At 38.9% G+C, this 13331-nt stretch overlaps 1 protein-coding gene across 7 annotated transcripts in view; it reads right to left on the bottom strand.

Moving 5' to 3' along the window:
- LOC139766567 (uncharacterized) overlaps positions 1-13331 on the bottom strand; it is a 143603-nt gene that overhangs the window by 20425 nt on the left and 109847 nt on the right. For 4 of the 7 annotated variants that reach the window (XM_071695384.1, XM_071695381.1, XM_071695379.1 and 1 more), the window contains 2 exons: positions 9185-9262; positions 1248-1456 (listed from right to left, as the gene is read on the bottom strand). In XM_071695384.1, the coding sequence (XP_071551485.1) occupies positions 1248-1456; positions 9185-9262 (287 nt within the window). The remainder of the gene's footprint in view (positions 1-1247; positions 1457-9184; positions 9263-13331) is intronic. The other 3 variants (XM_071695385.1, XM_071695386.1, XM_071695383.1) reach the window with 1 other exon arrangement.

Raw genomic sequence — 13331 nt, 5'->3', positions numbered from 1 at the left:
TCCTCCAACCTTTTATCTAAGTTGTCAGTCGTACAGTATCTACCCTAGATCCACACCATCAACAGCTATTTGAAGTTCTCTCTAGTTTTCTTTAACCTCATCTTTACAAGCATTATATGATGATTATTTGTAAAGTCATTCTAAACCTACCCCACTTCAATTTCTACTACTAATCTTGTATTGATAAACTTTGGACACATTTTCAAACAAATCATCCATCATCCATATTTCCATACCTACCTCATGTGATTTCCCATTTCATCTTATTACTTTGTTAGAAACCACATGCACCTTTTGCAGAGATCTATTTGCATAACTGGTGTCCCAAGCACCAACTCTGCAAGCTTGCAAAAATGGTAGCAACACCTAAATTCGAGACAGATATGCTGTCACATACAAATGACTGATCATCAAAATATTCACTCCATCTCTTCCTTCAGTTGGTTTCGATAATCATTACTGAGATCATTCTTTAAACATCTCTTCCTCTTCTTGAACACTTAATTCTGAAACTGTAATTTACTTTCAATAGATCAAAGTCTCAAAATTCACTTCGACATCCACACACTTTTCAGTTTTTTACTACCCATCTGGCTTCCTCCTTTATATATTCCTATTTCCTCTTCCAGTCTTTCTTTGTCTCTAATTTTTCCCTTCATAAAATTTTGCTCTTCCTCATTCAACAGTGCTTCTTCCTTTATTAACAAAATCAAAACTATATGCTGCAAACATATCCCTACAATTCTGTTCAATTCAGTTATGTTATGAATTCATTCCATCCAGAAGCTACTAACCTCACCATTCATAATTTCTTCATATCTCCATCCCATTCTCTTGTTCCTAATGATTCACTGTCTATACAATTCTCTCTTCTTATTCACTCCTTATCATGTTTAAGGCAAGCTATTGTATGGTGCACCACTACTTCCTTGTTATAAGAAAAAAGACTACACGCTGGGTAAGTGCAAGGTTACAAATGGGGTTGTTTTACTGGCTTGTATATCTACTCATGAAAAAAAAAAATTGTATTATTCTCAGGCATATTTGGGCTAGCAGTGACATCAGATGAATAATTTCAATCAGGAAGATAATAAACCAGTACCCTCTTTAGCATTTTCATAAATGTATAATTCTACATTAATATCAACCAAATAATAAATCATTTGAAAACCAAAATCATGCAAGCATAAAAAAGACTAAAAAGCTATTGTTATGTATCTAAGAGAAATACAGTTGATAAAGCCTACCTTATACAAGCCATTTTCTTCCAGTGAGATGGAAAGACGAGTGCATGACTCCCTTAAGTTGTTTTCTGGCACACCAGCAACTGGCCCTCCTCCCCCACCTACTGCCCCTAACTCACTGCTTACTCCTCCACCACATGTCAAACCACTACTGCTCTCTGGGATATGAATCAATGCTGGTGTGGACTGTGATTCCTCCTGGTAGGCCATAGCTGAAACAGATTTCAAAATAAATCCAAAAGGTCATTAAATGTTAAAGGAAATCTTATGCTGTACAATGAGAATATTGTATTAGGCCACACAAGAAAAGGTGAAGTGTAAGAAAAGCTATCAAATTCACCTGAATGCACTCAATATAATCCTTACAAAAAATTACAAATCATGACTGATAAACTAAATAACCATCTCCAGTAAGTTTTACTGAGTTTGGTAAAGTGCATGAAAGAAGAAAGCTGAGAGTAAATGTGAATAAGAGCAAGGTTATTTGGTTCAGCAGGGTTGAGGGACAAGTAAATTGGGAGGTAAGTTTGAATGGAGATAAACTGAAGGAAGTGGAGTGTTTTAGATATCTGGGAGTGGATTTAGCAGCGGATGGAACCATGGAAGCAGAAGCGAGTCACACAGTGGGGTAGGAGGCGAAGGTTTTGGGAGAGTTGAAGAATGTGTGGAAGGCAAGAACGTTATCTCTGAGAGCAAAAATGGATATGTTTGAGGGAATAGCCGTTCCAACAATGTTATATGGTTGTGAGGCATGGGCTATAGATAGGGTTGTGCGGAGGAGGGTGGATGTGTTGGAAATGAGATGTTTGAAGACATATGTGGTGTGAGGTGGTTTGATCAAGTAAGTAATGAAAGGGTAAGAGAAGTATGGTAATAAAGAGAGTGTGGTTGAGAGAGCAGAAGAGGGTATATTGAAATGGTCTGGTCACATGGAGAGAATGAGTGAGGAAAGATTGACAAAGAGGATATATGTATCAGAGGTGGAGGGAACAAGAAGTGGGAAACCAAATTGGAGGTGGAAGATGGAGTGAAAAAGATTTTGAGCAATCGGGGCCTGAAAATACAGGAGGGTGAGAGATGTGCAAGGAATTGAGTGAATTGGAACAATGTGGTATACATGGGGTCGACGTGCTGTCAATGGACTGAACCAGGGCACGTGAAGCATCTGGGGTAAACCATGGAAAGGTCTGTGGGGCCTGGATGTGGATAGGGAGCTGTAGTTTCTGTGCATTACACGTGACAACTAGAGACTGAGCGTGAATGAATGTGGCCTTTTTTATCTGTTTTCCTAGCACTACCTCGCTGAAGCAGGAGGTAGCGATGCTGTTCCCTGTGGGGTGGGGTAGCGTCAGGAATGGATGAAGGCAAGCAAGTATGAATATGGATATATATATATATATATATATATATATATATATATATATATATATATATATATATATATATATATATATATATATATATAAACAAATTAAACAACCATGGAGACATCACACACCCCTGCCGCAAACCTACATTCACTGAGAACCAATCACTTTCCTCTCTTCCTACACGTACACATGCCTTACATCCTCGATAAAAACTTTTCACTGCTTCTAACAACTTGCCTCCCACACCATATATTCTTAATACCTTCCACAGAGCATCTCTATCAACTCTATCATATGCCTTCTCCAGATCCATAAATGCTACATACAAATCCATTTGCTTTTCTAAGTATTTCTCACATACATTCTTCAAAGTAAACACCTGATCCACACATCCTCTACCACTTCTGAAACCATATATATATATATATATATATATATATATATATATATATATATATATATATATATATATATATATATATATGTATATATATATATATATATATATATATATATATATATATATATATATATATTTTTTTTTTTTTTTTTTATACTTTGTCGCTGTCTCCCACGTTTGCGAGGTAGCGCAAGGAAACAGACGAAAGAAATGGCCCCCCCCCCCATACACATGTACATACACACGTCCACACACGCAAATATACCTACCTACACAGCCTTCCATGGTTTACCCCAGACACTTCACATGCCTTGCTTCAATCCACTGACAGCACGTCAACCCCTGTATACCACATGACTCCAATTCACTCTATTTCTTGCCCTCCTTTCACCCTCCTGCATGTTCAGGCCACGATCACACAAAATCCTTTTCACTCCATCTTTCCACCTCCAATTTGGTCTCCCTCTTCTCCTCGTTCCCTCCACCTCCGACACATATATCCTCTTGGTCAATCTCTCCTCACTCATTCTCTCCATGTGCCCAAACCATTTCAAAACACCCTCTTCTGCTCTCTCAACCACGCTCTTTTTATTTCCACACATCTCTCTTACCCTTACGTTACTTACTCGATCAAACCACCTCACACCACACATTGTCCTCAAACATCTCATTTCCAGCACATCCATCCTCCTGCGCACATCTCTATCCATAGCCCACGCCTCGCAACCATACAACATTGTTGGAACCACTATTCCCTCAAACATACCCATTTTTGCTTTCCGAGATAATGTTCTCGACTTCCACACATTTTTCAAGGCTCCCAAAATTTTCGCCCCCTCCCCCACCCTATGATCCACTTCCGCTTCCATGGTTCCATCCGCTGACAGATCCACTCCCAGATATCTAAAACACTTCACTTCCTCCAGTTTTTCTCCATTCAAACTCACCTCCCAATTGACTTGACCCTCACCCCTACTGTACCTAATAACCTTGCTCTTATTCACATTTACTCTCAACTTTCTTCTTCCACACACTTTACCAAACTCAGTCACCAGCTTCTGCAGTTTCTCACATGAATCAGCCACCAGCGCTGTATCATCAGCGAACAACAACTGACTCACTTCCCAAGCTCTCTCATCCCCAACAGACTTCATACTTGCCCCTCTTTCCAGGACTCTTGCATTTACCTCCCTTACAACCCCATCCATAAACAAATTAAACAACCATGGAGACATCACACACCCCTGCCGCAAACCTACATTCACTGAGAACCAATCACTTTCCTCTCTTCCTACACGTACACATGCCTTACATATATATATATATATATATATATATATATATATATATATATATATATATATATATTTATATATATATATATATATATATATATATATATATATATATATATATATATATATATATATATATATATATTATCCCTGGGGATAGGGGAGAAAGAATACTTCCCACGTATTCCCTGCGTGTCGTAGAAGGCGACTAAAAGGGGAGGGAGCGGGTGGCTGGAAATCCTCCCCTCTCGTTTTTTTTTTTTAATTTTCCAAAAGAAGGAACAGAGAAGAGGGCCAGGTGAGGATTTTCCCTCTAAGGCCCAGTCCTCTGTTCTTAACGCTACCTCGCAAATGCGGGAAATGGCGAATCGTATGAAAAAAAATATATATATATATATATATATATATATATATATATATATATACATGTCTGTGTATGTGTATGTATATGTATGTTGATATGTATATGTGCATGTATGGACATTTATGTAAACATATATGTGTATATGAGTATATGCTTTTTATAATAATATCAAAGCATAATTCCGTTAGATTCATATCATGTTACACTCATGGAAGGTCATCTTGTAAGGAACAATAGGTTTTCATAATCTTCATAGGCCATAAAGGTGAGATCTAAGTAAGTTGCAAAACTTAAAAATAAGTAATATAATGGCTAGAAACATCAACAAACATAAATATCACACAATGATATGGATAAACTTACCATAGAAGTCTTCACAAACTATTCACTCCACCCCTATTCCACTCCACCACCACTTAACTCAATTCCTCATCACCAGTGTTCTCAGTAACAATCATTAAATATTGCCTGATTTACTAGTGAAATGGCTACAACAGCTGAATCGAAGTGAAATTTACATCATAACAGTGTGGTATATTGATGGTAAGCTGTTTTAGGTATAGTTCACAAATGAGAATTAGACTGGAAAAATTTTTGATCTGGAACATAACCCCTCTTTTAACATAGGTTCCAATTGCTCATACAGTTACATTCCACTATGAGAAAAGACTGCCAGAAATGTAACACTTGTTTTGCAAGGACCCTCTGTACTATAAATAGGTTCAAAATAGGATTCATAAATATATCAAGTCCGCAATGAATATTAATTGTACCTCCTCAGTGAAATGAACAGCTTGAAGGTTTTTCTCTTTGAATCATCCATATGCCTTTCGACTCTTAACAAACTAATCTCTGCATTTCTGATATCTTCCACTATCATAAACAGCCCTGAAAGGACCCAGTCTGAAATCCTTTGTATTTTTTTCTATATCACACTAAAAATATAAAAAAATATTGACTCAGACCCAACTTCAGTGGGTCTGGGAACCACTCACACCCCTCTTCCCTTCTTATTTGTACACATGCTTTACTTTTCTGGTGAAAATTCTTCAGTGCATTTAGTAGAGTTCCAAATACACTTCATATTTGTTACCTTTTCCACACGGCGTCTTATCAAGTCTACTGTACACTTTATCCAGATCCATAAGCCTCATACAATTCACTCTCTTTGTACAAGAAATTTTCATGGAAATTCTACACATCCTTTACCTCTTTTGAAGTTATACTACTCCTGTTCTGTGCATGCCACCACCTTCTCAATCACCATTCTCCCATACACCCTATTAAGTATACTCAACGAATCACACCTCTTTCTTACACAGCCATTTCTTATATGATCAACCTACCTCACACCATATACTGTCCTTAGCCTCATCATTTCATCTCCAATAAGTCCTTCCTCTTCTTTTCTACTGGATTCAAGGCCCAACATTCACATTCATACAACAATGTAAGAATATTTTATATCTTTAAACAAATCATACCAATCTTTGCCTTACTTTGCAATGAACTTTCTTTCCATGCATTCTTTCAGGCACTTATGAACTTCTTCCATCCTGTAAATCACTTCAAGCACTTTGGTTCCATTTTCTGCCAAGTCTCCCCAAGGTGCTGAAAAGACCTCACTTCCTCCAGGTCCTACTCATTCTAACTTAAAACTATTTTATCTCATTCCCCTGCTGATTTCATTCACATTTACTCTCAACATTCTTTCACACACTCTCCTGAAACCTGTCACCAGCTTCTAGAGCATGTGGAGTCTGCCATCTGAGTGATGCCATACCTCCTAAGCCCTTTGATCCCTAGTATACCATAGATCCAGCCTTCCTTCAAAGAATTTTGCATTTACTTACCTTACCACCCTATGTATAAACAGATTAAGTAACAGAGGGTGGCACTAAACATCCTTGATTCAGACCTAACCAAATGAAGAACTGTTCACCTTCCTCCCTTCATAGTCATGCCTTATTCTCATAGTGAAACTCCTAATTGCCTTCAGTAACTTTCCAACTAACCCATATGTTCATAATGCTCCACAGAAAACCTCTCTATCAATCTTATCTTATGATTCCTCCATATCTATTAATATCATAATACTCACCCTCTTTCTCCAAAAGCTTTTCCCAAAGTTCTTCAAAGCAAATACCTTGTCCACACATCCTCTAATTCTCCTTAAATTACACTGCTCCTCCCTAATCACATGTTCTGGGCATGACACCATCCTCTCATATCATCATTCAACAGCCTCTGAAAAACAAGCATTCACTTTTGTCCCCCTTTTCTTTATATAAAGGCAATATACATGCATTCAGGCAGTCTTCAAGCACTTTATCTTAGGCCATAAAAGACAATCACAGAAAACCTTGAAAAAACCCACCTCAACATGCATGGCCCCCAATTCTTTGCAAGAGCTCCAGACCCCACTCATTCAAACTACTTCATAACCAACCATCAACCCCAAAGCAGACATAAAAAGCTCACTCCTGCCTCCCACCTCAGCAACCTAAACTTGCAATCTATAGCCCATGCAGATAGGGTTGTACAGAGGTGGGTGGATGTGTTGGAAATGAAATGTTTGACACTACGTGGTGTGAGGTGTTTGATCGAGTAAATAACGAAAGGGTTAGAGAAATGTGGGGAAATAAAAAGAGCATGTTTGAGACTACAAAAGAGGGTGTGTTGAAATGGTTTGGAAGCATGGAGAGAAAAGATTGACGAAGAGGATATATGTGTCAGAGGTGGAGGGAACAAGCAATGGGAGACCAAATTGGAGGTGGAAGGATGGAGTGAAGAGATTTTGAGCGATCAAGGCCTGAACATACAGGAGGGTGAGAGGTGTGCAAGGAATAGAGTGAATTGGAATGATGCAGCATACCGGGTTTGACATGCTGTCAATGGACTGAATCAGGGCATGTGAAACATCTGGGGTAAACCATTGAAAGGTCTGTGGGGCCTGGATATGGATTGGGAGCTGTGGTTTTAGTGCATTACACATGACAGATAGAGACTGAGTGTGAATGAATATGGCCTTTTTTGTCTGTGGCGATGCTGTTTCCTGTGGTGCAGGGTGATGCCAGGAATGGATGAAGGCAAGGATATATAAATATGTACATGTATACTTATGTATATGTCTGTGTATCAATGTGTATGTATCTGTGTATTTGTTGATATGTATATGTATATATATGTGCATGTATGGGCATTTATGTATATGTGTGTGTATGTGGATGGGTGGGCTGTTCATGGTTTGTTTCCTGGTGCTACCTCACTGACATGGGAAACAGCGATCAAGTATAATAAATAAGAATAATAAATATATATTTTCGAACAAATCCACCATTTCTCATGTTAGCGACGTAGCATCAAGAACAAAGGACTGAACCTTAAAGGGAAAATCCTCACTTGGGCCCTTCTCTGTTCCTTCTTTTGGAAAAGTAAAACCTGGAGGGGAGGATACACAATACCAACTTCAACCAAGAAAATGGCAAGACGAGGAACTTCTTGGAAAATTGTAGGAAGATTTTGTCCACATAGCTAATTAATTTTTTTTCTAACACCAGACTGAAGCTATCCTGAATACCAATACTTTGAAGATTGGCCCAATGACATTTTGATACACACACAGATATTGGACCTACAGTTTCCTTTCCCATGCTTGCACAAAGTAATGCTAATACCCTAAAGACAGATCTATATACAGCCAGAGATAGTGTATTTCATTGTACATCAATGCCTTCTAAACAATTAGAATCTCAGAAAATCTGTTCATATTGCTGACCATTCTATAATAATCCCTTTACTTTAGGTGTGAATATCTTCCACAACAAAAAAGAAAGCAAAAATTCTAAAAATTTATTTATTTTCCCACAAACAGCTGAAAAGTATTGGAGATGGTGCTCACTACAGTATTATTAACCATGATATTTAATTATTTGATATATAATTTGGATTTTCTGAAACTGAACGTAGTTTATGAATAAATATGATTGGCTGCCATAGTGTAATTCATTTATAATGAATTAAAATTCACTAAGTTGGCTTTTACCATCTCATTTGGTAAAGCTGTATACAGTCTAACATGCAAAGCCTGACTGTTTCAACTGCTAAAAAGAAACATCTAATTAAAAAGCTTAGGCCATGTACAACAGCATGACCTTAAAAGCAGCCCTTTATAAAGAATATGTATCTATGAAAATATACATTCAACACCAGCAATAGCTCATAGACACCATAGCACATTAGCAGCAACTCACTTCAAGAGATTTAAAATTACATAACACACACTGCTAGAAGCAAAAAAACTTCCAGGTGAATGTGTGTGTCAATGCTGGAAAATTAGAAAAGTATATTTTCTGCATTTATATTGGGATTCATAGCAGCACACACATGATGGGAGGATCAGTACTAAGGATATGAAATTAAGAAGGACTATCACATCAAACAACAACAATGTGCTACATGAACAGCAACTGCATAAAAATATATACTAGCTTATTCATCTGTATGGCTACCTTCAAGGTTGAACTTGAGGCCCCAGCGCTCCGATTCATACTGAAGCCAAGTTTTTTCTGCTTCAAGTGAGAGCTGGCCTGATGGAAGAGGAACCATGAAGAGAAATGATTAACACCAAGAGGCCACCACACTATCTATATGCTGGCATATTCAAACTAATATTTTTTTGTAGCCAACATACTTTCACACATTCCACAATTATCAGATACTTTTTTGTTCTACCACCAACTGCTCAAAATGCAGGATGTGCTAGGGTTTGGGAGGTCAAAGAAAATGTTTAAAATGATTACTTAAATAAACTTATTAATTCTATCAGCCACTAACCATTCTGACATAACCTATGGTATTGTAATTATAAACTGATCCCTATTACAATTTCTGTTCCCATGATGTATTTGGGAAGTGATACAAACAAAATACATTTAAATCTTCAATGTCAACATAATAAAAAACACTATGGTGAAACGTTTCTAAAAGGTAACAGATTGGCTGGCTTCAGTCATTTAAGGATGCATCATCACAGAAGAAGGAAAGCACTTTTCTTTTCACAATGACAGTTCTCTGGCAATATCAACAATGCAGTGTCACCTGACAGTCACATATCAAGTTTCACACCATTATCATTAGCTATCTTTAATTTCCTTAAATTACTTCTAACTAATACCTTTATCTTTTTCTACTACCCTATCTAAGTTTTCCCTCTTCTTAAACTTGCACAGTTCATATTTCTGATTGTGCAAGCAGCATCTGTTCCCAATGTGTGATTACCAAACAAGGAAAGGCCTTCAGCCAATTTTTCAAAACTTGATGGTGAGCTGAGGATCTGAAATTTAAATAGTTGATAAATATGATATAATAACCCTACTCTACTTGAGGGAAAATGTAAAAATGAGACACACTTTTAAAACCTACAATGTTCATTAATGAATTAAAAGAAATACTGAAAACTGATAATCGTATTACCCAGTTTCTACAACCCACAACCTTTTAAAATCAATCAGTGACTGGAAATTTTATTTATTAGACTCTTATATTCTTTTTATCATACTTTGTCGCTGCCTCCCGTGTTAGCGCAAGGAAACAGACAAAAGAATGGCCCAACCCACCCACATACACGTACATATATATATTTATTTTTATCATTTTTTATTTTGCTTTGTCACTGTCTCCCGCGTCTGCGAGGTAGCGCAAGGAAACAGACGAAAGAAATGGCCCAACCCTCCCCCATTCACATGTATATACATACATGTCCATACACTCAAATATACATACCTATACATCTCAATGTACACATATATCTACACACACAGACATATACATATATACACATGTACATAATTCATACTGTCTGCCTTTATTTATTTCCATCGCCACCTCGCAACACATGGAATAACATCCCCCTCCCCCCTCATGTGTGCGAGGTAGCACTAGGAAAAGACAACAAAGGCCACATTTGTTCACACTCAGTCTCTAGCTGTCATGTAATAATGCCCGAAACCACAGCTCCCTTTCCACATCCAGGCCCCACACAACTTTCCATGGTTTACCCCAGACGCTTCACATGCCCTCATTCAATCCACTGACAGCACGTCAACCCCGGTATACCACATCGTTCCAATTCACTCTATTCCTTGCACGCCTTTCACCTTCCTGCATGTTCAGGCCCCGATCGCTCAAAATCTTTTTCCCTCCATCTTTCCACCTCCAATTTGGTCTTCCACTTCTCCTCGTTCCCTCCACCTCCGACACATATATCCTCTTTGTCAATCTTTCCTCACTCATTCTCTCCATGTGACCAAACCATTTCAATACACCCTCTTCTGCTCTCTTGTTGGAACCACTTTTCCTTCAAACATACCCATTTTTGCTTTCCGAGATAATGTTCTCCACTTCCACACATTCTTCAAGGCTCCCAGAATTTTCGCCCCCTCCCCCACCCTATGATCCACTTCCGCTTCCATGGTTCCATCTGCTGCCAGATCCACTCCCAGATATCTAAAACACTTTACTTCCTCCAGTTTTTCTCCATTCAAACTTACCTCCCAATTGACTTGACCCTCAACCCTACTGTACCTAATAACCTTGCTCTTATTCACATTTACCCTTAACTTTCTTCTTTCACACACTTTACCAAACTCAGTCACCAGCTTCTGCAGTTTCTCACATGAATCAGCCACCAGCGCTGTATCATCAGCGAACAACAACTGACTCACTTCCCAAGCTCTCTCATCCCCAACAGACTTCATACTTGCCCCTCTTTCCAAAACTCTCGCATTCACCTCCCTAACAACCCCATCCATAAACAAATTAAACAACCATGGAGACATCACACACCCCTGCCGCAAACCTACATTCACTGAGAACCAATCACTTTCCTCTCTTCCTACACGTACACATGCCTTACATCCTCGATAAAAACTTTTCACTGCTTCTAACAACTTGCCTCCCACACCATATATTCTTAATACCTTCCACAGAGCATCTCTATCAACTCTATCATATGCCTTCTCCAGATCCATAAATGCTACATACAAATCCATTTGCTTTTCTAAGTATTTCTCACATACATTCTTCAAAGCAAACACCTGATCCACACATCCTCTACCACTTCTGAAACCACACTGCTCTTCCCCAATCTGATGCTCTGTACATGCCTTCACCCTCTCAATCAATACCCCCCCATATAATTTACCAGGAATACTCAACAAACTTATACCTCTGTAATTTGAGCACTCACTCTTATCCCCTTTGCCTTTGTACAATGGCACTATGCACGCATTCCGCCAATCCTCAGGCACCTCACCTTGAGTCATACATACATCAAATAACCTTACCAACCAGTCAATAATACAGTCACCTCCTTTTTTAATAAATTCCACTGCAATACCATCCAAACCTGCTGCCTTGCCGGCTTTCATCTTCCATAAAGCTTTTACTACCTCTTCTCTATTTACCATATCATTTTCCCTAGCCCTCTCACTTTGCAAACCACCTCGACCAAAACACCCTATATCTGCCACTCTATCATCAAACACATTCAACAAACCTTCAAAATACTCACTCCATCTCCTTCTAACATCACCACTACTTGTTATCACCTCCCCATTTGCCCCCTTCACTGAAGTTCCCATTTGCTCCCTTGTCTTACGCACTTTATTTACCTCCTTCCAAAACATCTTTTTATTCTCCCTGAAATTTAACGATACTCTCTCACCCCAACACTCATTTGCCCTCTTTTTCACCTCTTGCACCTTTCTCTTGACCTCCTGCCTCTTTCTTTTATACCTCTCCCACTCATTTGCACCCTTTCCCTGCAAAAATCGTTCAAATGCCTCTCTCTTCTCTTTCACTAATAATCTTACTTCTTCATCCCACCACTCACTACCTTTTCTAATCAACCCACCTCCCACGCTTCTCATGCCACAAGCATCTTTTGCGCAAGCCATCACTGCTTCCCTAAATACATCCCATTCCTCCCCCACTCCCCTACCTCCCCTGGGGATAGGGGAGAAAGAATACTTCCCATGCATTCCTCACGTGTCGTAGAAGGCGACTAAAGGGGACGGGAGCGGGGGGCCAGAAACCCTTCCCTCCTTGTATTCTAACTTTCTAAAAGGGGAAACAGAAGAAGGAGTCATGCGAGGAGTGCTCATCCTCCTCGAAGGCTCAGATTGGGGTGTCTAAATGTGTGTGGATGTAACCACGATAAAAAAGGAACCTGGAAGTTTTGGCTCTGAGTGAAACGAAGCTCAAGGGTAAAGGGGAAGAGTGGTTTGGGAATGTCTTGGGAGTAAAGTCAGGGGTTAGTGAGAGGACAAGAGCAAGGGAAGGAGTAGCACTACTCCTGAATCAGGAGTTGTGGGAGTAGGTGATAGAGTGTAAGAAAGTAAACTCTAGATTGATATGGGTAAAACTGAAAGGTGATGGAGAGAGATGGGTGATTATTGGTGCATATGCACCTGGGCATGAGAAGAAAGATCATGAGAGGCAAGTGTTTTGGGAGCAGCTGAATGAGTGTGTTAGTGGTTTTGATGCACAAGACCGGGTTATAGTGATGGGTGATTTGAATGCAAAGGTGAGTAATGTGGCAGTTGAGGGAATAATTGGTATACATGGAGTGTTCAGTGTTGTAAATGGAAATGGTGA

This window comes from Panulirus ornatus, chromosome 58 (assembly GCF_036320965.1).
Source record: "Panulirus ornatus isolate Po-2019 chromosome 58, ASM3632096v1, whole genome shotgun sequence".
Taxonomy (NCBI): Eukaryota; Metazoa; Arthropoda; class Malacostraca; order Decapoda; family Palinuridae; genus Panulirus; species Panulirus ornatus.
The sequence above is the reverse complement of the archived record's forward strand: the minus strand, read 5'-3'. Positions and strand labels throughout refer to the sequence as shown.